Here is a 26,370-nt window from a genome sequence, read left to right as displayed (position 1 = left end):
TGATCTTTTTCCGGGGGTTGGTACTTGATTAGATTTTTAGATTCAAATTCCAGAGAAGAAAGGGATTAGTATAAATCTACCCCATACCAAGTTCAGATTCTTTGATATTATAACTGAATAAGCATCTATAATTTTTTTTTTTAATACAGGCATTACAAGGAGCCAGCCAAATAATTGCGGAAATCCGAGAGACTCATCTTTGGTGAAGAGAATTATATAGTACTGAGACTTTGTTGACTCAAAATTTGCTAGTTACTGCCTACTTGAGTAGAATTTTATTTATGAACTGTGTATTGCAATGGTATGAATCTGCTCATGTGAAGAGACTGGCTATAAACTGATAATTTCACTCTGTATTGCAGAACAAATCATACATTTATCCAAATAATAAATGGCTGTTTCTAAAGTTGCCCAGTACATATAAAATACATCAAGTCTTTCTTGTGACAGTTTCATTTGAACTTAAAAAGAACTGTTAATGTTCTAGTTGTACAAGCAGTTTGCCTGTGGACAAGATGACCTGTGTAATCTGTTAGTAGTCTTACAGCTGCTGCCATAGTCCTTGGAGAAGAACGCACCGAGACCATGTTTCATACAACTGTAATGCATGCACAATATAAACCGGTCTGGCTTTGAAAGATGTGAGTTGACAAGTTACTCACAGTCACTGTACTCCACCTGTCCTTCGAGTTATAGTTTATTGAGCTTCTCTGCAACGCCTTTGATGTGTTAGTAGGCAAGTTGAAGGCACCAGATCTGACATTGACGGTGAGGCGGTGTGCATAACATGTAGCTGTGTAGCCCTTCCATTTCTGGGTCCACATTGCCCTCGTGCGTTAAAATATCTTTGATCCTTTCTTAAACCCGGAAGCATGAATTATAGTTTCCTGCATTAAAAACAACCATCTAGACTTGATTTTCAAATATCAAGTAATTCAGATACATCTTTAAATTAGGTCATTTACATCATGTTCCAAGATTCACTTGGAGGTGAAACCAAATCCTGTGCTGATCATTGAAGTATATCTTCTCTATTATTGGTAGTACTTTTGCTTCACACCAATAAGACACATTAGAATAGAGGTATGAAAATACTGGTGGAACTTTATTAACTAAAGAAAAACACCTGGACACAGCTACACACCTGAAGGCTTACACTACTAAAATGTATTCAGAGGTTGGGGGTGAAGTTTAGAACATATTCACATTTTATTAAGATTCCCCAGATGATCCTTGATAGGAATTACATTATAAATTTTAAGATACAGGTCAAAATCTTTAAGGCATCTAGCTCCATCTCTTACACAGATACTATATTTGCGATACATAATTTACTCAACATGTTAACATTTCTCTTAAGTTATGACATTGATGAAGGACTCCTGGCAGGGACAATGTGTCTGTTGACTTGAGCTTCCGGCACCCATTGACTAGCAAGAAACAGGCTCAGCAACTGATGTCAGACATAAGAAAACAGATTCAATCTTACATCATACGGTACTGTTCTAAATCTGTTAATAGTACCATCTGGATAGAATGCACACTACCCAGATGTTTGTTAGCACACACTTTAGAGTCACTTTGCCGTCATCCGTCAGTACAGCCATCCATGATTTACTTCAGATGCTGTCAGAGGACTACCATCTCAGCCTTCTGAATCTGTAACGGGGAAAAAACCACCATTCTCCACCATATCCAACCTATTTCAAATTGAAAAGGTTACTTTTAAAAATAAGCTACGGTAATGTACTTGCTGGCACTACACACCTTGTACAAGAAAAGCAGAGGCAAGAAAGGTATGGGAAGTTAGAGAACCTTCCTTTACTGGCTCTCAAACTGAGGGAAGCTCTATGTTGAGATGATCTCTGACGTTTAGAGTGGACTGCTGTATGTTCTTGCTATGTAAATAAAATTGCTGGTATGAAATGACAAAGTTTTGTCAATAAATGAATTCTTCCTAACTTTGCTCCCAGAGAAAGGTTTAGATAAACTATAGTTTTTTAACATACACACCTCATTGGAACATAGTATAGCTTCTACTATATAAAGGTTTTACAAATTTTTTCCTATTCTCACAATTCACAGAGGTATTTATTAGTCCATCTCCAGTTTACACATAAGAATGGCGATCCAGTTTCACATAATCCAGGTGGTAAATGCCTAGGATCTGAACACTAACGCCATGCTTTGCTGCCTATAAGGTTTTCTAGAAGGAATTGGATCATGAACCATTCTGTATTTGTGTTTCACTTGGTCCTCACCTTGATTTTTCAGATGTGGAAACAGTTCTGAGAACTGGAACTTGCCCAACGTATATAGTGCTTAATTAGGTCTTGATTCTAAATCCTGAAAACTACCCTTAGCTTAACAAAACCTTTAGATATTCTCATATGATTAGATATTTGGTATAATGTTTGCTTCTATTTTCTCTCTAGTTACTTTTCAGTTTATCTCAAGTTGCAATCTGCTTGGGGACAGGAGTTGAAACTTAGTTACTGTTAAATATTACTAATAATATTAAACTAATGTAAGTTTCCAGATTTATAAAATACTGCTACCTTAGTAATCTGGCATAGCAAGGCTGTGAGTAAGTTTAATTATACCGAGACACAGGCAAGGGACTGGAAAACTGGGTTAGAAATTGTATGAAAAGTACTGAGTTTTATTCTTTGAAAGGAAACTTTCTATAACTTCTACTGCCAACTATGCCTTAATGTATGTAATACTTTTCTTCCTAAGGAGAACTGTTTGCTTCATAAACCACAAAAAATCCAGAAATTTACGTTTCCAGTATTTTTCGCATTTCCCATGTGGACACGAGAGGGCGCTGCTGGGGTTGGTGAGTGCGATCAGGGAGCGACCCCTCCTCCCAGAGGAAGGAGCCCTTTGCTGCCCTCTTCGGTGTTCTTCCTCACCTCTACAAGGACTGAGAAGCATAGGACCGCTCTTTCACGAAACAATTTTTAAAAGAGAGATGATCCTTCGCAATCACGGTTTTCTTGGTAGTCGTTATGCCTGCGGCTCAGGAGATCAACCCCCTCAGTACACAAGCCCTTGGTCTTAACCACCCTGTGGAAATAATGGAATTACTCACGCTCGGAGGCCTAGGGCCTACTCCGTTCTCTGTGGTTTGACTTGCAGAGTGAAGTAGAAGTTCTGGAGCCAACCTCTGGTACATCTTGAGAATGTGATGGACAAGTCTGTCGGAACCACCAGAGGTGGTTTGTCGTCATAGCTGAAGCCATTTTATAATGTAGAAATTCCTTTTTCCTATTTTAAGTAATGAAAGTCCGTTCTTAAGAATATGTTGTCCAACAACCAAAACACTCTCAGGATTTGTTACTTGTCTGTGATTTATGCTGACTCCACCTTCTGTTATCATCCGATACCTAAAAATAGAAATGTTTAATCAGAATCATCATTCCACTTACATTTCAGAGGTTCTCCAACTAAAACCACTTAGCACTGAATTGTTACCTCATGCTCACCCTACTGGGTTCTGCACCCCCCTCAAAGGCTCTTCTAAAAGGAGTGGATTTAAGGCCTAGTAATCTTGTTCAGTGGAGAAAAAACTGGCGATTTCACAGCTCTACATGGAACTGTTCAGTTAGTAATGGTTTAAAAATGAGTAGCAGAATCGCTTTCTGGCGCGGGACTCCCCAGTCAGAGCAAAGAAGCTTCCAAAAAGACAAGAGAGCAATGCTGCTTTTAATGAGCTCCCAGGAGATACAAGTAACAACTATGTAGTGCTATTACAGAAATCTTTAGGAAACTTGCTTACAAAACTAGAAAATCCTTGGAAACTATATTCTGAGGCTATGCAAATAATTACAAATTTTGTTAAAATTTTAAGAATTTTTTAAAAAGTGAAATTGGTTGACCTCAGAAATGGAAAATCAATAGCTTATCTAATTCCAGTTTAATAACAATTTTCTCATGGTTTATGTGAACAGGTTTTATTTATTGCCCAGTCCATTCAAACAACATTTCTAGAGCCTTGACTATGCACTAAATACAAACAGTACTGCAAACCAGTGGAGAGCCAGACAAACAATGACACAGTGACTCAATGCTAGCAAACGCTAGGAAAGGCTGCTCTGGGTGCACACTGGGTTGGTGGGGTAGGGAATCTTCTTGAAAGAAGACACATGGAAACTGGGAGGGGGAGGAGCAGTTATTCCCACAAACAGGGCGAGGAAACCTGGGGAATAGCTAGAAAGAAGTGAACTCAGAGAAGAAAAGAGGTCTAGAACAGGAAAGGCCTTGGAAGCCCTTGTGAAAAGCAAATGTTCATTTTATCTGAATGTTACCAAACGACATCAAGAAACTGCTACTACACATGGTTTTATAAAACTCAACAGTAAAACATGTTCTTTTTAAGGACGGATTTCTTTCTCTCAGAATGTGTTATTTTGGGCTATTTGCTATAGTTTCCAGACCATGTTCTACATTTTGTTTAAATGCACAAACCAATCTTATTTAGCTTATACAATCTAAAAATAAAAAAATGTCAGTATTAAGAACTCTAAATTGGATATGGCGACGTCTTAAGTTGTGGCAAAATTTCCGATCAGTAAATAAATATAAACCACTAGAAAACGTCAGAAAAAAATAAAAAATGCTTCTACTACTATAGTAAGGAAAATTCTTAGAACCAGTGACTCAGGGTGTGGAGGTATATGGTGCCACCCCCAATTCAGTGTACATTAAGTGAACATATTAGGGAATCTATAAGGTAGAATGGCAGGTGATACAAAGACAATGCATATTTTCTCTATATAGAATACTCTAGGGCTCTTTAGGATAAAGGCAAATAATCCAAAACAAGGGGAAAAAAACAGCAACTATGACAAATGTCATTTATAATCCTGAATATGGCGGCAGCCTGGGTGGCTCAGTGGTTTAGCGCCACCTTCAGCCCAGGACGTGATCCTGGAGTCCCGGGATCGAGTCCCACGTCAGGCTCCCAGCATGGAGCCTGCTTCTCCCTCTGCCTGTGTCTCTGCCTCTCTCTCTCTCCCTCTCTCTCTCGTTCTCTCTCATGAATAAATAAAATCTAAAAAAAAAAAAAAATCATGAATATGGGCTCACAACTTATGCTCAAACTCCAGAAGATGCAGCACCCAGTCGTCTGGCTAACTAATGCTTTTCCTTCTAGGTCCCTGTTTCTAAGTGCATAAGCATCAAGTATATGCCAGATTACCTTTTTGTAGAATACTTTATTCCCTCATACTACTATTCTACAAACATCCTACCTACTTCTTAAATAAGAAAACTGGAATTCTCAACAGGAATAGTATGTAATTTATAATACTAGTCTTAGGAAGTAACATCATATGCTTGCTTCATTTTCAGAAATTTAACTACTATTTTAAATAGGTTGGGCAACGCCTCGACTCCCTAAAATACCATGTAGACTGAATATGAGAGGGGTCATGTGAATCTGTTCATTTTTTTTTATTAAAGATTTTATTGATTCATGAGAGAGGGGGGAGGGGAGCAGAAAGAGCCTCCCATGCAGGGAGCCTGTCATGGGACTTGATCCCGGGTCTCCAGGATCCAGCCCTAGGGTGAAGGCGGCGCTAAACCACTGAGCCACCCCGGCTGCCCAAATCTGTTCCCTTTTGATCTCAAATTGTGACCATCCCTGAGCTGACTAATTGCAGTGCATTTATTAACCACAGGGGTCTCTTCAATACAGGCCTGCTGGAGGGAAAAGGGAGTTAGACTTACTGAGAGACAGGAGAGTTGGACTGGATTTTATTGAAAATTTATGGTATTTTCAACCATAAGTCGGTTTTCACTTTATTCTCGGACTAACCCAACTTCTGCCAGGAAGGAGATACCATTATGTTACTATCAGAAAAACACCCTCGGGAAACATATGCTGTGAAGATTTAATGTTGAGTTAACTGTGACTAGAAGTTAAATGATCTTACCCCCGGGGGCCGTCTGGAATGGCATTTGCTTTGCGGCATATATCTAGGACACTTGTTCCTGGGTCAAGAACTAATTCAGAAAATGATGCTTCTTTAAACAACTCTTTTAACTCTTGATCCGACATGACCTCCAGTGCATCTATGCTACTGTGATAGAGCGCTTGTGTACACCTGAAAAACACATTGAGAACCACGTCATGGGAGTGCCTGTCCACAAACACGTCCTAATAGCCAGTTCTGAAACAGCACCGTTTATCTTGTATAATTCACACTTCACTCAAGGTGATTTTTCTTTCCAACAGAGGCTATTCTAAAGCACCTAAGTCGAACACTGACAATCCTTGTTAGTGGTAAGTGACAACCCGAATGAATTTTCTCACACCTATTAACTACATGACTTTATCCAGTGCTATTCTAAAAGGCCACCTTTTAGCAGAATCCAGCCCTTCTTGTCCATGAACAAGCTTTGTAACTTCGGCAGCAAGTCGTTTCTGAGGACCCCGCTTTTCTGGCTCTTTGTCGTGTAGCTGCATTATGTGGTCAATCTCTGGAAGGGGCAGAAAAGTGAAGAGCTTCAGGTACCTGAGGGACAAAAAATACAGTGCTTGTATATATGACATACCTAATTTTTGTCTCCAACTCCCTTACCTTTTAAAAAATATCCTGCCTACTTTTATTTTTATTTATTTTTAAAGATTTATTTATTTATTTGTTTACTTATTTATTTATGAGAGAGAGAGAGAGAGAGAGAGAGGCAGAGACACAGGAGGAGGGAGAAGCAGGCTCCATGCTGGGAGCCTGACACAGGACTCGATCTCAGGAGTCCAGGATCGTGCCCTGGGCCAAAGGCAGGCGCCAAACCGCTGAGCCACCCAGGGATCCCCTATCCTGCCTACTTTTAAATTTAAGATTTATTTATTTTAGAAAAAGAGAGAGAGACAGCACACGAAGGGGGAAGGGGCAGAGGGAGAGAGAGAGGGAGAGAGAATCCCAAGCAGGCTCCCCGCTGAGCACAGAGCCCAACATCGACATAGGGCTTGATACCACAACCCCAAAATCATGACCTGAGCCAAAACCAAGAGTGGGCTGCTTAGCCAAGTGAGCTACCCAGGTACCTCTAAATTTATTTTTTATTATGAAAAATAAGCATGCACAAATGCACCAAAAATAAGATACCCATGCACATACCACCCATACACCCAGACTAAAGGTGTTATTATTTTGCCATCTTTGTATCAGATGATTTCTTTTTGAAAAGGCACAAAATAGTATAGCTCTAGATGTCAGCACCATCATATTCCCTTCTTTGCCCAGAGATAAGCTAATCTAAATTTGTACATGTCCTTCTTAAGCAGGTTTTTTTTTTTTTTTAAAGATTTTATTTATTTATTCATGAGAGACACAGGGAGAGAGAGAGAGAGGCGCAGAGACACAGGCAGAGGAGGAAGCAGGCTCCATGGACGGAGCCCGATGCAGGACTTGATCCTGGGACTCCAGGATCACACCCTGGGCCGGAGGGGGTGCTAAACTGCTGAGCTACCTGGGCTGCCCTTAAGCAGGTTTCAGTACTTTTGTTTTACCTAGATGTATCCTTTTAAAAAATCTTTTCTTGGTAAAAAAACATGTAGAAAAACATACAAATCACAAATAGGTTTTAATGCATCAGAAAGCCAACATCTATGTAACCATCCTCTGTCTAGAAATACATTGTTGCCTCAACCCAAGAAAGCCCAGACTTAGCACATCTCTTCCCCCTCCAAATTAACCACTCTTTTGCCTTTCAAGGTAATTATTTTCTTGTTTTTCTTTACACTTTTACTATTCTAGTATCCCTTGGTAAATAGTATTGCTTCGTTTTGCCAGTTTTTAGGCTTTATAAATAAACAGAATCACATAGGATATATGTGAGTTTGGCTACTCTGCTACGTCATTATGCTTGGTAGGAGAGCCACCCATGTTGCTGTGTGTACAGCTGGTAGGTACGGCATTCTGTGCTGTGACCATTTCCCATAATGTATTTATTTGGTCTACTCTGGATATTCGTGTCGTTTCTACTCTTGGACAACTGCTAATAATGCTATAAATATTCCCATGTATTTCTCTCGGTGCATATGTGCACTAATTTATTTTGGGGATATACCCAGGAGAGGAACTGCTGGGTCATGGATTTATATGCATATTCAGGTTTGGTAAGCACAGACACGTACTCTTCCCAAGTGGTTCTGTAAATGTGGCACCCGTGCCGGACATTAAGCTCTTGATTGCCAAGGCACCATTTTGCAGAGACACTTACACCTCACATAAACACACTGCTGGTTGTAGGCCAAAGCTAGAGGCAAATCAACTAGACAAAGCACCAGGCCACTGCCACACACGAAGTTTCCTTTTTAGAAAGCTCTGGGTAACTCAGATAACTGACCACTTGAGTGACCCCGTTTCTCCCTTCCCACTCCCTAATTTCTGCTCTTATGTTTTAAATTTGCCAATAAAGAATGAACTCCCAGCCCCAGGAACTTCACCCTTCTTCCAAGGGCCACGCTCTCTTCCCCTCTCCCTAACCGAGACCTCTGAGTGCCACATACCCTCCAGGACTTGTAGGCTGTAAAATCTTGTTTTTCGAAGTTCCCTGATGGTTGTTGCTGAGGTGCATCCTGCAATTGTAAGAAGGCCAGTCCAGCCTCAAAACGGACTCAGGTCAGGGAAACGTCTGTAGGAGCTCGCCATAAGTAGTACAGACTGGCAGGTGCCCCCAGGCATTCCTAACTGCTAGCACCACTATCAATAGGCTGCGACTCGGCAGAAGGTACAGTCAGCAGGACTGCCTGACAGCGCTTGCAGTTAACTGCAGGGAATGTCTTTGGCTTCCACTATCTCACTAACTTGAAGTGGCTAACCTACACAGGTGACACACACCATTTGGGAATGCAGCACCACTTGCTGGAGGCCCATCCCACTGGCTGTGCTTCTGCATATTGCCTCTGCTGTGGGTTGCCTGTGGGATCTATCCTAAAATGTCACTGCTACCATAAAAATTCAGTCTTTCCAGAGCCAACGTGATAGAGGCCATATGGACTACTGAGATGATTAGATCACTAATTATAAAGGCCTTTAATGACTACTATGTAAACGAGGGTCCTGCAGGCCTTGAGCCCAGGAGAGCAAATGTATGCAGACTGGATCCCAAGGCTGTTATTATGGCCCCAGGTGAGGCTTTGGGCTAATGGTACTGAGCAAAGGATATTCCAATAGGTGAGGAGGGAGAACGCCCCAGCGACCACTAAGTAGTGGGTCACAGTGGGACTATGGGTCTTAACCCAGACGAACAGAAGAGACTTGCAATGGGAAACTAATGGCACCACGAAAGGAGAAATACAGCTGAGACTTGCTGTCCCCACATGGCCACTATGCTCCCTGCTGTCGCTCTGTCTCCCTAACTCAATGGGATATCATGAGTCCAGTTCCTGGTGTGAGGTTGCTAAATAATTAATGGACAAAAAAAAAAATGTCCTGAATATCTTAAGCCAGTGCTTCCTAAGACCCCAGAGAAGGTATACCAGCTCCTAAGAAATACAAAAGTTCTGTGAAAGCTTCCTGGACGTTGCTTAGTGCCACTGTGTACCAACACGCTAAGGCTCCAGTATGTGCTCCGGAGGCCTCGGGCTTTCCCAAAGATCCTGTACATATTGTGCTAGTGGAGGCAGACCCTAATCCTGGACCCTGGGAAGGAAGTCGGTCACCCATGAAGCGCGCTCACAGGGACATTTTCCAGAAACTTCTTCTGGTAACAACATGTAAGATCATGGTAACAAAGAAAATCAGGAGGTAAAAATTGCAGTAAGAAATTACAACTTAACTGAAATTCTAACCTTCCTTTAAGATTTTGTGCAGAGGGAGCTAATTGGCTATCTAGATTTTTGGCCTGTGCTCTAAAATGTTACGGCTGCTGAAATGTGCAACTGGTCAGCAGCTCTAGGGACCCAAGGATCTATAATCTGCTCAGAGAACGATCCAGGCTACATGTCTGTTTCCTCTGACATACCACAGATCCTGAGTCTCCTAGGCTTTCCTCTGAATGGGGCAGGACAAAGCAACATGTCTCAGGGGGTGCCTCTGCTACCAAAGGAAAAGTTGACGGGATTATTGAAGCCACTGATGAGGATGAAGAGATAAACGAAGACCGAGGCCCTTAGACCCACTGACATTTGCACGGCTCTCCCTCTCCTCCTCTGGATATCTACTGCCTGGTGCTGTGCCCATCCTCTCAGGACAGAGATCACTAAAGCCAAGGCTCACAGTGAATGGAAAATATTAGATTAGGCTCATTTCCTGCTGCACCAAGTTGGCATGGTCCAACACAGTATGTTTATCATTTGTATGACCATAGTGATCCAAATGACCCCCTCTTCATTTCTAAAGCTGAAGAGGCCCCAGATGATCCTGAGTCCAGAGAATTCTTTTCATAAGGCACTCCCCCGAATTATAGAGCAGCCTTATTACATTTTAATGGGACTGCTGAAACCTTTAAAAGGCATTGGGGGGCCCTTGACATGGTTGCTAGACATCCAGGCACCCAGATACTTGGGACCTATGCCTTTCCACACCCACTGTCCCAGAGAAGGTTTCCCCTTGAGCAAATTTCCCTCAACAAAAAGGGCTCCCCACACCCTCCCTAAAAAATCCCCAACTTAATTTTGCCCCTTATGAACATACACAGGTTAACCTCTCCTAGAAGTTACAAAATCTCAGCGTTCCTGTCACTTAGTATCTAGACAGCCAGTCTCTAAACTCTAGGCCCTAATACTAGCATTCTCCCAGCCACAGGCCCCTTCGGTCATCCATCCTCTTGTCACACAGCTGCCATCTATCCCCTGACTCTGACCCAGTCCTCTCAATGACCTCTGCCCTCTTCTCTAACCTCCAGGGTTGGCAGCCACCAAAGCCTCTACCATAGGAAATGGGTCGCTCCCCAGGACCCATCCCACCTCTCAGAGACAACGGCCCCATGCCACTTTGGTAGTCCACTGGGACAATAAAAATGCACAGTCCTCTCTGGCCCTATTAGGCATCAGGGCCCAAGTCACTCATTCTAGACAATCCTTCTAAATTCTCAAAAGGAAGTCCTTCTACTTATAGGGCATTACCAGTAAAACAATCAAAAGTGTACAAATCCATTCAGATGCAACTAACCACAGGGACTATTTACTTTAAACAGGTTCTTCTGGTGGTGGCCTCCTTGGCCCTTTCTCTCCCTATTTTGGGCATGGATGCACGGACTCAATGCCATGCCACAGAGAACCAGCCCAAGTTCTTAGTCATCTTGGTGGGATTTACCAAGTGGATGCCAGTGACTCTTCCTCCTGTGGGCAAGATGGTGAACAGCCCCCCAATACCAATTTAAACAGGGCACCAAGGGCCAATACCTTGTTATTAAAGATGTTGAGATGGAGTCATTAAGCCCTCAGTCTTCCCTTTCAATGGCTCCATTTGGTTGGTACAGAGGTAGCCACTAGTGAATGGTACCTCACCATTTACCTTCGAAACCTTAATACTAAGGTTCCTCCAATTAAGCTACAATTCCTAGTATTAGAGAGTTAATTAAGGACACATAACTCTGGGACAAGCAGCATACCAGCATTCACATTACATGGGTCCTAAAAGGAAAACAGACTGAGTAAGGGGCAGAAAACTTTTTTTTTTTTTTTAAGATTTTATTTATTTATTCATGAGTGACAGAGAGAGAGAGAGAGAGAGAGAGAGAGAGAGGCAGAGAAATAGGCAGAGGGAGAAGCAGGCTCCAGGCAGGGAGCCTGACATAGGACTCAATCCTGGGACTCCAGGACCACACCCTGGGCAGCAGGCAGGCACGACACTGCTGAGCCATCCAGGGATCCCAAGGGGCAGAAAACTTAACTGAAGAAACAATAGCTGAAAACTTCCCTAACCCGGAAACAGACACTTAGGTCCAGGAAGCACAGAGAGCCCCAAATAGAAGAACCCAAAGAGGTCCACACCAAGACACATGATCATTAAAATGTCAAAAATTAAAGAGAGAATCTTAAAAGTGGGGAGAGAAAAGCAAACAGTGATGCGTGAGGCAACTCTTATGAAGCTATCAGCTGATTTTTCAGCAGAAACTTTGCAGGCCAGAGGAAACAGGAGCAGCACAGTGTATTCAGAATGATGAAAGGAAAAAAACTAAAACCAAAACCCTTCCTAGCAATGGTATCATTTAGAATTGAAAGATAAAGAATTCCCCAAAAGTTAAAGGTGTTCATCACCACAAACTGGCCTTACAAGAAATGTTCAAAGGACTTTTTTAAGTGAGAAAGAAACTGTAACTAGGACTTAGAAAATTATGAAAGAAAGAAATTTCAGTGGTGAAACCAGATATATAGTAAACGTACCAGATCAATCACAAAGCCAGCATGAAGGTTAAAAGACAACAGTAGGAAAATCACTTATATTTACAATAATTAATTAAGCAATACAAAAGATAAATAGATATAAAATATGACATCAAATACATAAAGCATAGAGGAGTGAATAAAAATGTATGCTTTTTGAATGTGTTGAAACTTAAGTGACCATCAACTTAAAACAAACTGCTCTACCCATAGGGTGTTATATATGAGCCTCATAGTAACCACGAACCAAAAATGTATAATAGGTATAAAAAAAATAAAAAGAACCCAAGTCTAACACTAAAGAGAGTTATCAAATCACAAGGGAAGAGAGCAAGAAAGGAAGAAAGGGATAGAGAACTATAAAAACAAGCAATTAACAAAATAGCAAAAAGCACATTACTATCAATCATTACTTTAAATACAATGGAATAGGGATGCCTGGGTGGCTCAGTCAGTTAAGTGGCTGGCTCTTGATTTTGGCTCAGGTCATGATCTCACGGTCCTGGGATTGAGTCCCACTCAGGCTCTATGTTCAGGGGGAGTTGGCTTGAGGATTTTCCCTCTCACTTTACCCCTTCCCCCCTTGCATGCTCTCTCTTTCTAAAATAAATAAATTTTTAAATGTAAATGGACTAAATGCTCCAATCAAAAGACACAGGCTGACTGAATAGCTGAAAAAATACAAGACCCATCTATATGCTGCCTACAATAGAGAGACTCCTTCAGACCTAAAGACACAAATTGCAAGTGAAGAGAGGGAAAAAGGTATTCCATGAAAACAGAAACAAAAAAGCTGAGGTAGTAATACTTATATCAGACAAAATAAACTTCAAAACAAAGACTGTAGCAAGAAACAAAGAAGAGCATTAACATAATGATAAAGAGATCAAACAATCATAAATACCTAAGCACCCAACATGGAAGCACCTAAGTACCTAAAGCAAATATTAACAGACATAAAGGAAGAAATCAAAGGGCATCTGGGTGGCTCAGTCCGTTAAGTGTCTGCCTTCAGCTCAGGACATGATTCTGGGCTTCTGGGATCAAGTCCCACATCAGGCTCCCTGCATGGAGCCTGCTTCTCCCTCTGCCTGTGTGTCTGCCTCTCTCTCTGTGTCTCTCATGAATAAATAAATAAAATCTTAAAGAAAAAAAAAAGTGGGAGAAATCAACAATAATAAAAATAGTACAAGGGAACTTTAACACCCCACTGATAGAAACAGTTCATTCAGGCAGAAAATCAAGGAAACAGTGGCGCTGAACAACCTATTTGACCAGATGGACTTAACAAGTACACACACACACACACACACACACACATATATATATATAGAGAGAGAGGGAGAATATCCTATCCTCAAACACACAATACACATTCTTTTTAAGTGCACACAGAACATTCTCCACAACATATTGCATGTTAAGCCACAGATCAAGTCTCAATAAATTTAAGAAAACTGAATCATATCAAGCCTCTTTTTGGTATGAAATTATAAATCAATTACAAGAAAAAACTAGAAGAAAACCAGACATGTGGAGGCGAAACAACATGCTACTAAACAACTAATGGGTCAACAAAGAAATCAGAGAGTAAATTAAAAAATACCTCGAGACATATGAAAATGGAAACACGATGTTCTAAAATCTTTGGGACACAGCAAAAGGAGTTCTAAGGGGGAAATTTATAGCAATGAAGGCCTGCCTCAAGAAACAAGAGAAATCTAAAATAAACACCTAAAAGAATTAGAAAAAGAACAAAGCCCAAAGCTAGCAGAAGCAAAGAAATGCTAAAGATCAGAGCAGGTAAAAACAGAAACTTAAAAAAAAAAAAAGAAAAGATAAATGAAACTATGAGTTGATTCTTTGAAAAGAAACAAAATTGGTAAGCCTTTCACCAGATTAATCAAGAAAAAGAGAGGACTCATATACATAAAATCAGAAATGAGAGAAGGTACAACTGACACCTTAGAAATAAAAAGGATTATAAAAGACTACCATGCTTAGGGGTGCCTGGCTGGTTCAGTTGGTAGAGTGCATGACTGTTGATCTCAGAATTATGGGCTTCAGCGCCATGTTAAGTCTAGAGATTACTTGAAAAAAATAAAATCTTAAAAAAAGAAAAGAAGACTACCATGCTTAACCAAGGAGGTAGAAGATCTGTAATGTGAAAACTATAAAACATTGATGAAAGAAATTAAAGATGACACAAACAACCCATGGATTGGAAAAATGAATATTGTTAAAATGTCCATACTACCCAAAACAAACAGATTCAATGCAATCTCAAAATACCAACAGCCATTTTTTACAGAACTAGAATAATCCTTTTTTTTTTTTCAAAGGTTTTATTTATGTATTCATTTGAGACACACAGAGAGAGGCAGAGACATAGGCAGAGGGAGAAGCAGACTCCCCGCTTAGAGGGAGCACAAGGCAGGACTCAATCCTAGGACCCTGGGATCACGCCCTGAGCCAAAGGCAGACTCTCAACCACTGAGCTACCCAGGTGCAAATAATCCTAAAATTTGTATGGAATCACAAAAGACCCTGAATAGCCAAAGTAATCATGAGAAAGGATAACAAAGCTGGAGGTATCACACTTTCACGTTTCAAGATATATTACAAAACCACAGTAATCAAACAGAATGGTACTGGCACAAAAACAGACCCATAGATCAGTGGAACAGAATAGAGCAGAGATATAAATCAGATGTATGTGGTCAATTAATCTGTGACAAAGGAGGCAAGAAAATGCAATGGAGAAGACTCCCTTTAACAAACGGTGCTGGGAAAACCAGACAGCTACACACAAAAGCATGAAACAGGACCACTTTCTTACACTATACATAAAAATAAACTCAAAATGGATTAAAGACTTAAATATTGAGACCCGAAACCATAAAACGCCTAGAAGAAAACATAGGCAATGATCTGTTTGACATGGTCCTTAGCAACATTTTCCTAGATATGGCTTTTCAGACAAGGAAAACAAAGTAAAAATAAACTATTGGGACTACACCAAAATAAAAAGCTTTCACACAGTGAAGGAAAGCATCAACAAAACAAAAAGGAGACCTACTGAGAGAAGATATTTGCAAATGATATATCCAACAAGGGATTAATATCCAAGACATACAGAACTCACAGAAGTAACAGTAACAATCCAATTAAAAGTGGGCAGAGGACCTCAACAGACATTTCTCCAAAGACGACACACAGATGGTAGACACATAACAAGATGCGCAATATCACTAACCACAGAGAAATGGAAATCAAGACCACAATGAGATATTACTTTACATCTGTCACAATGGTTACTATTAAAGACAAAAGTGTTGGTGAAGATATGGAGAAAAGGAAACCCTTGTGCACTGTTGATGGGAATGTAAATTGATGCAGCCACTGTAGAAAACAGTATGGAGGTTCTTCAAAAAATTAAAAATAGATGTATCACAGGATCCAGTAATTCTACTAATGGTATTTGCTAAAAGTAAATGAAAACACTAATTCAAAAAGATATGCATCCTTATGTTTACTGCACATTATTTGCAATAGCTAAGATATGGAAGCAACCCAAGGGGCCATCAAGAGATGAATCGATAGGGATGCCTGGGTGGCTCAAGCGGTTGAGAGTCTGCCTTTGGCCCAGGGCGTGATCTTGGAGTCCCAGGATGGAGACCCGCATTGGGCTTCTTGTGTGAAGCCTGCTTCTCCCTTTGCCTGTGTCTCTCTGTGTCTCATGAATAAATAAAATCTTAAAAAAAAAAAAAAAAAAAAAAAAAAAGAAGAAAGGATAAAGAAGAGGTATATATACAATGGAAAACATCACTCAGCAATAAAAAATAATGTATCTTGCCATTTGTGTCAACTCTGATGGATCTAGAGGATATTATGCTAAGTGAAATAATTCCAACAGAAAGAAATTCCACATGATTTCATTTATATGTGGAATCTAAAAAACAAAAATAATCAAAAACCAAAAAAGTAGAAACAGACCCACAAATACAGAGGACAAACTAATGGTTGCCAGAGGGAAGGAGGGGTGGGGGTGGGAAAGATGGAAGATAGAGAGGAGATAGAGGCTTCCAGTTAAGGGATGAATAATCATGAGATGAAAGGTACAGCATAGAGAATATAATCAATGATCTTTTTTTAAAAAAGGACTATTATGGAAAATTATTATATGACCAATACATTGGACAATTAGAAGGAATGAAAAATTCTTAGAAACATACAATCTTCAAGACAATCAGGAAGAAATAGAAAATCTGAACAGATTAATTACTTGGAATGAAACTGAATCAGTAATCAAAACCTCCCAAGAAACAAGTCTAGGACCAGATGGCTTCACACACGAATTCTACCAAATATTTAAAGAGTTAATACCTATTCTTCTCAAACTATTAAAAAACTGAAGAGGAAGGAATGTTTCCGAATAAACTGTATAAGGCCAGCATTACCCTGACACCAAAACCAGACAAAGACACTTAAAAAAAAAAAAAAAAAAAAAAAAGAGTATTGCAGGCTACATCCTTGATGAACACAGATGCAAAAATCCTCACATATATTATCAGATTGAATCCAAAAATATATTAAAAGGATCATTCCCCATGATCAAGTGGGATTTATTCCAAGGATGCAAGGATGGTTCAATTTATGCAAATCAATTAACATGATATGCCACATTAACAAAAGATAAAAACTATATGATTATCTCAACAGAAGTAGAAAAAAAATTTTGACAAAATCCAACATCCATTAAGGATAAACACTCTCAACAGAGTGGGTTTACAGTGAACGTACCCCAAAATCCAAGTATGAAAATCCCACAATTGGGGTGCCTGTGTGGCTCAGTTGGTTAAGTGTCTGCCTTTGGCTCAGGTCATGATCCTGGGGTTCTGGGATTAAGCCCTGAGTTGGGCTCCCTGCTCAGCGGGAAGTCTGCTTTTCCTTGTCCTTCTGCCCCCTCCCTCTCTGCTTGTTCTTTCTCTCTCTCTCCCCTTCTCAAATAAATAAAATCATAAAAAAAAAAAGAAAAAAAAAGAAAAAAGAAAACCACAACTAATATCATACTCATGGTGAAAATTTCAAAGCTTTTCCTCTAATATCAGGAACAAGACAGCAATGCCCATTTGCCACTTTAATTAAATATAGTACTGGAAGTCCTACTACAGCCAACAGACAGAGATAAAAAGCACCCAAACTGGTAAGGAAGAAGTAAAATTGTTGCTATTTGCAAATGACTTGATACTGTATAAGAAAATCCTCAAGACTCCACCAAAAAACTACTGGAAGTATATCTAGTAAGTTTACAGAATGTACAGAATATACAGAAAACTGTTCCATTTTTATATACTAATAACAAGCTAGGAGACGAGGAAATTAAGAAAACAATCCCATTTACAATTGCAACAAAAAGAGTAAAATACCTAGAAGTAAATTTAACAAAGGAGAGACCTGTACTCTAAAAACTATAAAACACTGATGAAAGAAAGTGAAGATGTCACAAATAAATGAAAAAAAAAATATACCATGCTTATAGGCTGGAATAATACTGTTAAAATGTCCATATTACCCAAAGCAAACTACAGATTCAATGCTATCCCTATCAAAATATCAACAGTATTTTTCACAGAACTAGGAACAAACAATCCTAAAATCTGTATGGAACCATGAAAGACCTCAAATAACCAAAGCAATCTTGAGAAATAAAAGGCTGGAGGTATCACACTCCCAGATTTCAAGATACAGTACAAAACCGTAACAATCAAAACACTATGGAACTGGCACAAAAATATATACATAGACCAATGGAACAGAATAGCGATCACAGAAATAAACCTACACCTGTATGTTCAATTAATCTATGACTAAGAAAGCAAGAATATACAATGGGGAGAAGACCATCTCTTAAATAAGTGGTGCTGGGAAAACTGGACAGCTACATGCAAAAGAATAAAACTTGACCATTTTCTCACACCAGACACAAAATAAACTCAAAATAGATTAAAGACCAAAATGTAAGACCTGAAACCATAAAATTCCTAAAAGGAAACACAGGCAGGAAACTCTTGGACATCTACCTTAGCATTATTTTTTGGATTTTTCTCCTCAGGCAAGAGGAACAATAGCAAAAATAAACTACTGGGAATATACCAAACTAAAAAGCTTTTGTACCACAAAGGAAACTATCAACAAAGCAAAAAAGGAACCTACCGACTGGGAGGAGATATTTGCAAATGATATATCCCAATAAAGGGTTAATATCCAAAATATATAAAGAACCCATACAACTCAACACCAGAAAACAATCGGATTTAAAAATAGTCAGAAGAAAAAAAAAATAATAATAATAAAAAAAAAATAAAAAAAAAATAAAAATAGTCAGAAGACCTGAAAAGACATTTTTTCCAAAGAAGACAGATGGTGAGAATACACATGAAAAGACGCTCAACATCACTCAGGGAAACGCAAATCAAAACGACAATGATATCCTGCCTCATACCTGGCAAAATGGCTAGGCTAGTATCAAAAAGACAGGAAATAAGTTTTGGCAAGAATGTGGAGAAAGGGAACCCTCATGCACTGTTGGAGGTAAACTGGTACAGCCACTATGAAAAAGAGTAGGGAGGTCTTCAAAAAATTAAAAATGTGATACCATTCAGCAATTCCCCTTTCGAGTATTTACCTGTAGAAAACAGGAACACTAATTCAAAAAGATATGTGCACACCTATTTTCACTGCACTATTATTTACACTAGCCATGATATGGAAGCAACCTAAGTGTCCATTGATAGATGAATGGCTGAAGAATGGAATATTCCTCAGTCATAAAAAAAGAAATCTTGTCATCTGCAATATGGATAGACCTTGAGGGTATTATGCTAAGTGAAATAACTCAGTAAAAGACAGATACCAGGACCTCACTTACATGTGGAATCTAAGAAACAAATGAACAGACAAATCAGAAACAGACTTATAAATACAGAGAACTGGTGTTTGCCAGAGGAGAGTGGATGGGTGACAGATGAAGGGGATTAAGATAAACAAATGTCCAGTTATAAAATAAGTCACAGGGATGAAAAGTACAGCACAGGGGATAGTCAATAATATTGTAATAATTTTGCATGGTGGCAGCCAGTGAATACAATTATTGTGGTGAGCCTGTCGTAACGTTTATGACTATCAAATCACTATGTTGCACACATAATACAGTATGTGTTATGTATTAACTATACTTGATTTAGAAAAAAGGAACAAAAATTCTGATGCCTCTGAGTGCCTGACACTTAAGCTTTTAATTGCCAAATTATCCATTTTAAAGACATCCATTTTTAAGAAATATACTGCCAGCTGTTATGATATAGCTAGTAGCAAACCAACTACATAAGGAACCAGGCCACCTTAACTTAGGAAGTTCCTCTTTTAAGAAAACTTTGGGTGATACAGATAACTGACCCTTAGAGTGCTCGGTTTCTCCCTTTCTTGTTCCCTGATTCCTGCTTTTCTGTTTTAGATTTTCCAATAAAGGGTGAACCTGCAAAACTCTAGGCACCTTACCCTTTGTCTCCAATAAGGCCAAGCCCTAGGTCCATGCTCCCTTCTTCTTTCTACCCAGGACCTTTCTGTGTGGCCCTCCAAGACTAGTAAGAAATCTTGTTTTTCAAATTTCCCTGATGGTTGCTGCTAAGGTACATCTTGCAATCACAAGAACCACTAAGGTCAGTCCAGCCACAACACTGATTCTGGTCAGGGAAATGTCTGTGGGGGAGGGGGGGGCGCTTTGCCACAAGTGGCAGGTGTCCAAGCGAGTTCCTTAAGCATTTCTGGCCAATAGCATCACTAGCTGAGACTGATACAACAGTTAAGTTTATTCTCCCACCACCTTGGAATATTTTCATCAACACTTGGTATTACCAATTCTATGTTTATCCATTCTGGAAGGTGTGTCACAGTATTTAGTTGTGGTTTTATTTTGCATTTTTCTCCTCATTATAAAGGCTGAGCAACTTTTCATATGTTTTTGGCCTTTTGGATAGAATATTTCTAAAGTGCATGTTCAACTTTCTACTCCTGCTTCTACTGAGTTGTCTTTTTCTTACTGGTTTACGGAACTTGAGTATAAGCTTTCTACACCTTTAGTACATGTAACTGATACTCTTCTGATATTCTTCTACTCTTAATGGTGACTTTTGATCTTAATTGTAACAGGCTAATCTACCAATCTTTTCTTTGTATCTCATTTAAGAATACCAATTAGGGATCTTTATCCCAGTTAGGAAGATATTTTCCTATATATCTTCTGAACACATGATTCATCTTTTGTTACAGTTAGGCTGATATCTACCTGGAACTCTTTTTTTACACTGTGTGAGATTAAGTTTCATTATTTCCCCCACATAAGACATCTAATTATCCAAGTGGCATTTATTGAAAAGCTTGTTTTATCCTGCTGTTCTGTGGTGCCACAGAGATCAAGTGACCATAGATGCTGGAGTCTGGCTAGATTCTCTGATCTTTTCCATTAGTCTCTTTACCTCGCATTTAAGATTGAGCTTTTAGGGATCCCTGGGTGGCGCAGCGGTTTAGCGCCTGCCTTTGGCCCAGGGCGCGATCCTGGAGACCCGGGATCGAATCCCACGTCGGGCTCCCGGTGCATGGAGCCTGCTTCTCCCTCTGCCTGTGTCTCTGCCTCTCTCTCTCTCTCTTACTGTGTGCCTATCATTAATAAGTAAAAAAAAAAAAAAAAAAAAAAAAAGATTGTGCTTTTAAATCCAAAGATTGTTATTAGAATTAATAAGAATTGTCAGATACACAGTTAATCAAAGAAATTAACTGTATTTTTATACATTAGGGCCAAACAGAAAATGAAATTTTCAAAAAGATGTCAGTTCTTGATACATCAAAACCGTTAACCGTATCATCAAATACATTTGAAATAAATCTAAAAGAAAAACACTTTATTGTAGTTTTATAAGGCATATTTTCCACTCTGGAAAAGTTATTTTTGGGAAAATTTACCTTTACAATTTTTTTTTTTTTAGATTTTATTTATTTACTCATGAGAGAGAGAGAGGGGGAGAGAGACAGAGACACAGGCAGAGAGAGAAGCAGGCTCCATGCAGGGAGCCTGATGTGGGACTGCAATCCTGGGTCTCCAGGATCACACCCTGGGCTGAAGGCGGCGCTAAACCACTGAACCACTGAGGCTGCCCTAAAAAGGATTTTCAAAAGATGTTATAAAGAAAAACTTTAGAAACAAAGGTGAAATCAAGTTTAGCCAAGTTGATAAAAGGAGTGAAAAAACTAAAATAGGCAAGTGATAACGTCTTAAGTACTTGCTAGATGTAGATCACAAACGTGGCTCTAAATTTTTCAGCAACCAAGAGGTTTTCTGCTCTAACAAAATACTGCTTAGAACAGTTAGAATTACAATGTTCTGCATCTTAAATAGAATCTAAATGAAAACACAAAAAACTATAAAGGGTACATAGATTGAATGGCTGAAATTATATCATGAGCTTATAAACTTAATTTTTCTCAGCACACTATTAGGAACTTACCTTTCTACCAAATTGTCCTGCTGCCTGACAAAGAACTGATACAATTCAAATGGAGAGGTCTTCTCTCTGTTTAGCCAAACAGCATTACCAGCGGACTTTCCCAGTTTTGCTCCGGTTGTACTTGTAACTAGAGGCACAGTGATTCCAAATACATCCTCTCCAGTCAACCTAAGCATAAAGAAAAACTTCATTAGGTTCTTCAAGCACAAGTGGTGGTAGGTTCTGCTAATCATTCTTCAGATTTCATTCTGGTGTCTTGCTTTAAGAAAACTTTCACTTTCTAAATCTTACTTTTTGTCCCTCTTAATTTTCACGGCCCTCACTCGGTTTTGGCATTTGTCATCCTAAAGTGCAATGGAACCAGTGATTCTGTAGTAGTTTCTGCAAAACCAGGGCCCAGGAATTTTTTTTTTTTTTTTTTAGATTTTTATTTATTTACTCACGAGAGACAGAGAGAGGCAGAGACACAGGCAGAGGGAGAAGCAGGCTCCCCGCAGGCCTGATATGGGACTCGATCCCGGACCCCAAGATCACGCCCTGGGCTGAAGGCGGCGCTAGACCGCTGAGCCACCCGGGCTGCCTCCTAGGAATTCTTTTTTTTTTTTTAAGATTTATTTTTTTATTTATTAACTTTTTTGTTAAAAGATTTATTTATTCATGAGAGATACAGAGAGAGAGAGAGAGAGAGAGGCAGAGACACAGGCAGAGGGAGAAGCAGGCGCCATGCAGGGAGCCCGATGTGGGACTCGATCCCGGGTCTCCAGGATCACACCCTGGGCTGAAGGCAGGCGCTAAACCGCTGAGCCACCCAGGGATTCCTCCCCCTAGGAAATTTTAAAGGCCAAGGAAGAAGAGAAAAGTTGGGTAAGGGGAAGTGAGCTAGAGACACTAAGGATATTTTAAGGGATTTAAAAAAAAAAGGAGTACCACACGGCCCTGTAGAGGTCATCTCCCTCAAGAAAAAGCGATCAAAATCTCCATTATTTGCCAAATTTTTGGAGTTGAAAAAAGTTTTGAGATGCCAACCCAAAAACTAACGCTAGCTTTACGGAACCTGCCAGAGCCAAAGCAGAAACTCCAAGGAGACAACACGGGGGCGTTCACGCTCCAACAACGAAAAAGCAGTTTCTCAAGTCAAAAAACACAGCGTTCCTCCGGGGAAGCCGGATCTGAATCCCGACGCGTGGTCTGCTGCCTGCTGAGCTCTAAGAACGCGTTCCAGGCCTAGTGCCGTCAAATGCAGCCCTTTAGCTCCCGGTAGCCAATCACATTAACAGCATTACAGGTGTAGTGGGGGTAAAACCCAAAAGGACGCGGAAAGGGCGTCGTTCCCTATTCCTGATAGTGGATTACAGGCTACTCGTGGGTGAATTATTTGGACACAAAATTTTGCCTGGGGCTGGATGCCCTTACCTGTTTTTTTTTTTGTTTTTGTTTTTTAAATTCATGAGACACACACACACAAAGAGGCAGAGACACAGGCAGAGGGAGAAGCAGGCTCCGTGCAGGGAGCCCGACGCGGGACTCGATCCCGGGACCCCAGGGTCACGCCCCGGGCCGAGCGCGGGCGCTGAACCGCAGAGCCACCCAGGGGGTCCCCGAAGGCGCTTACTTGTGGATAAACTCGTATCCGGACGTGATGTTGCCCAGCTGGTCGGACCCACCCAGCTGGACCCGGCATCCGTAATGCTGGAACAGATAGTAGAAGTCGTAAGCCTGGAGCACCTGGTATAAAAACTCGGCCAAGCTCATCCCGCCGGCGCTCTGCAGCCGGGCTTGCACGCTCGCGCGGCTCAGGAGCGTGCCCATGCGGAAGTGGCCGCCCACGGCCGCTAGGAAGTCCACCAGGTGCTGCCCCTGGTACCAGGCCGCGTTGTCCAGGACCGTGAAGCTTCCCCAGGGCCGCCCGTTGGCGAAGAGCCGCTGGTGATTAGCCGCCACGGCCTCGAGGCCTCGGCGGAGGGCGCGCGCGTTCCCCCGCACCTGCTCCGGCGCCAGCGCCTCGCGCTCCTTGGGGCGGCCGCTGGGGTCTCCGAGGCGCGCGGTGGCCCCCCCGACCAGGGCGATCACGTTGTGGCCCGCTCGCTGGAAGTGAAACAGGCCCAGCAGCGTCAGCAGGTGCCCCACGTGAAGCGAGTCGGCTGTGGGGTCGAAGCCGCAGTAGACGGTCTGGGGAAAGCTGCCCGAGCCGCGGTCCAAGAGCTCGGGCAGCTCTACCTTCGTCCCCTTCTCGGGGAAGAACTCCTTGAACAGACCCCGGGCCTTCTGCACCGCCAGCAACCCCTGAGCGCCCGAACGGGCCTCACGCTGTCCCAGGAGCAAGACTCCCGACACGCCCGGGGTCCCAAACCGCCGGCCCCGGGGAAAGCGCCGCAACATGGGGGCCGCCATGTTGGACTCGGCACGATGGGAATGCTGGGATATCAGAGCCCTCGCCACGCCCCTCGGCGCCAACCTCTTGCAGTTTCTACGGAAGCTACTTCCGTGTTTTTCTGCGCATGCCCGGGCGGGGCGGGGCGGGGCGGTCACTTAGTTACGGAGCTTGAGTTCTCAGCAGTCGTTGGAGTTCTGACGACTCAAGCGAGGATTCCGCTTACCCTGCGGTCACCTTAAATCAGCTAAAATTTATTTCCTCATTCGTAACGTAGGTGTGTCTGTGATAATAGTTCCTATGCCAGGGGGCCCTTGTGGGGACTGAGAGCGCTTGGCACCTCTTAAGCCCTCTTACAAATGCTAGGTTTTGTTTAAATTTTCGGGTAAAAAAAAAAAATTGTGATGCGCGGGTTCCTGTGGATTCTTGGTTCTATGCAAAAACTTGTTCAGAGAGGTGGCGATGGGTTGGAAATTGGTTTAACTGAATGGAGAGATACAAAGTTGGCGTTGGAACCCAAACTCCTAGTAGGGATTCCCCAAGGGGACGACAGCGCCTCAACCACGCGTACACATTAGCTTCTCCGGGAGGTGGCAGGCTTGTCCGAGCTATGCTGAGAGCGAGGTCAATACAATAAATGCAGAAAACCCCGTGTTTCGTTTATCCGTTTAGCAATTACAGGTAACCAGGCGGGACACAGCTTTAGTGTAAGCGGGTTCTAATTAGTCATCACGTTGCCACAGCGTGACAGGTGCTATCGGTACTCCACTCACCAAGGATGGGGTTCTCCTTGCCAGTTGGCTAGCATGGAATCCAGCTCCAAGACCCGATTTTAGGGTCCATTTCTGGGACCACTTTCAACACTAACTGTGTAAGGTCGGGTTGGAGATCTGCGTGAAGGACTATGGGGTGTACACTTGGAACAACATCTGTACTAGAGTGATGGAGGCAGGGCTGGGCTGAGGGAGAGAGTGAACTGTCAACAGTTTGCAGTAGCAGCCTCAAATAGTCAATCCCACGGGGGCTCTGGAGCTAGGGTTTCCTTTCAGATTCATTCTAAGTTGAAACAAGGGGCAGGCCTTGTTTCTTGTCCAGCCATTCAATGTGGGATGCCCCTGCAGAGGAGGCAAAACCTTGGGCAAGGCTTTGGCAGAGAGCGAGATGCAGAAATGGTCTCAGCTGTGAACCATTAGCAACTTGATAAGCTCAGCAGCTGGGAGATTGAGTGCCCGGATCCTGAAGCAGGCATCTGGGCCATGGGCTAAATTATTCCCTACAGGACCTTTCCATTACATAACATTATAAAGTCATTTAACATAATGAAATCTTATTTAAAAAATTAGTTTCGGGCAGCCCCGGTGGCACAGTGGTTTAGCTCCGCCTGCAGCCTGGGGCGTGATCCTGGAGACCCTGGATTGAGTTCCACATCGGGCTCCCTGCATGGTACCTGCTTCTCCCCCTGCCTGTGTCTCTGCCTCTCTCTCTCTCTCTCTCTCTCTCTCTCTCTCTCCCTCTCTGTGTGTGTCTCTATGAATAAATAAATAATCTTTAAAAAAATAAAAAAATTAGTTTCTTTGCATGTATGATCATCAGTGAAGTGAGATTCTCATTCCCAAGTGGTAGCTGTGATAAGATTTGAGATGCTTCTTCAACAGGCCATGCAACAGAATCCCAAATTCTGAAGAAAATAAGCAGGTTGTGTTCTCTCATGTTGCTATTCAAAATATCCTAAAATTTGCAGTCGTAACTTGTTTCCCTGCAACCTTATTTCCTGCCACTTTAATCAGAGACATATTTAAATATGTGTAGCAGAAAATTTTCCTGAGCACACACAGCAGATAGTGTTTTCTGTTTCAGGAAGATTTGAACGTTTTCAGAAGGCATCTTTCTTTCCTGAAGTTTCTGGTTAATGTGACAGGTAACTATCTGTGGTTTTTACAGGTATGTTAGTAACCTTACACCCGAAAGTATGACTTCATATTGTGGTTTACTTAGTCACATCAGGACTTAGTCACATCAGGAAATCATGCTTCTCCCAAAAGATAGGAGCAATAGAAGAAGGTGGGACATTTAAACCTTTGGAATTATATACA

General features: G+C 41.4%; 2 protein-coding genes across 15 annotated transcripts in view; one reads left to right on the top strand and one right to left on the bottom strand.

Annotated features, from left to right (window-relative positions):
* The window catches only part of DNM1L (dynamin 1 like), a 51,189-nt gene extending 49,256 nt beyond the window's left edge, over positions 1-1,933 (top strand). For all 13 annotated transcript variants that reach the window (XM_072798401.1, XM_072798405.1, XM_072798404.1 and 10 more), the window contains one exon: positions 150-1,933. In XM_072798401.1, the coding sequence (XP_072654502.1) occupies positions 150-206 (57 nt within the window). In that variant the 3' untranslated portion in view covers positions 207-1,933. The remainder of the gene's footprint in view (positions 1-149) is intronic.
* YARS2 (tyrosyl-tRNA synthetase 2) lies at positions 1,085-24,331 on the bottom strand. 2 transcript variants are annotated; one of them, XR_012017531.1, is made up of 6 exons: positions 23,519-24,331; positions 21,907-22,074; positions 6,366-6,521; positions 5,940-6,110; positions 3,095-3,389; positions 1,085-1,659 (listed from the first exon to the last, which is right to left on the bottom strand). XR_012017531.1 is itself a non-coding variant. In XM_072798410.1 (5 exons), exons 1-5 carry the CDS (start codon positions 24,295-24,297, stop codon positions 3,230-3,232), a joined length of 1,434 nt encoding a protein of 477 aa, XP_072654511.1. In that variant the 5' UTR covers positions 24,298-24,331; the 3' UTR covers positions 1,085-3,229. The 2 variants fall into 2 exon arrangements, 1 of the variants encoding a protein (XP_072654511.1); XM_072798410.1 differs by having other exon boundaries at positions 1,085-3,389.
* Between the last annotated feature and the right edge of the window lie 2,039 nt (positions 24,332-26,370).

Source organism: Canis lupus, chromosome 25, assembly GCF_048164855.1.
Source record: "Canis lupus baileyi chromosome 25, mCanLup2.hap1, whole genome shotgun sequence".
Taxonomy (NCBI): domain Eukaryota; kingdom Metazoa; phylum Chordata; class Mammalia; order Carnivora; family Canidae; genus Canis; species Canis lupus.
The sequence above is the reverse complement of the archived record's forward strand: the minus strand, read 5'-3'. Positions and strand labels throughout refer to the sequence as shown.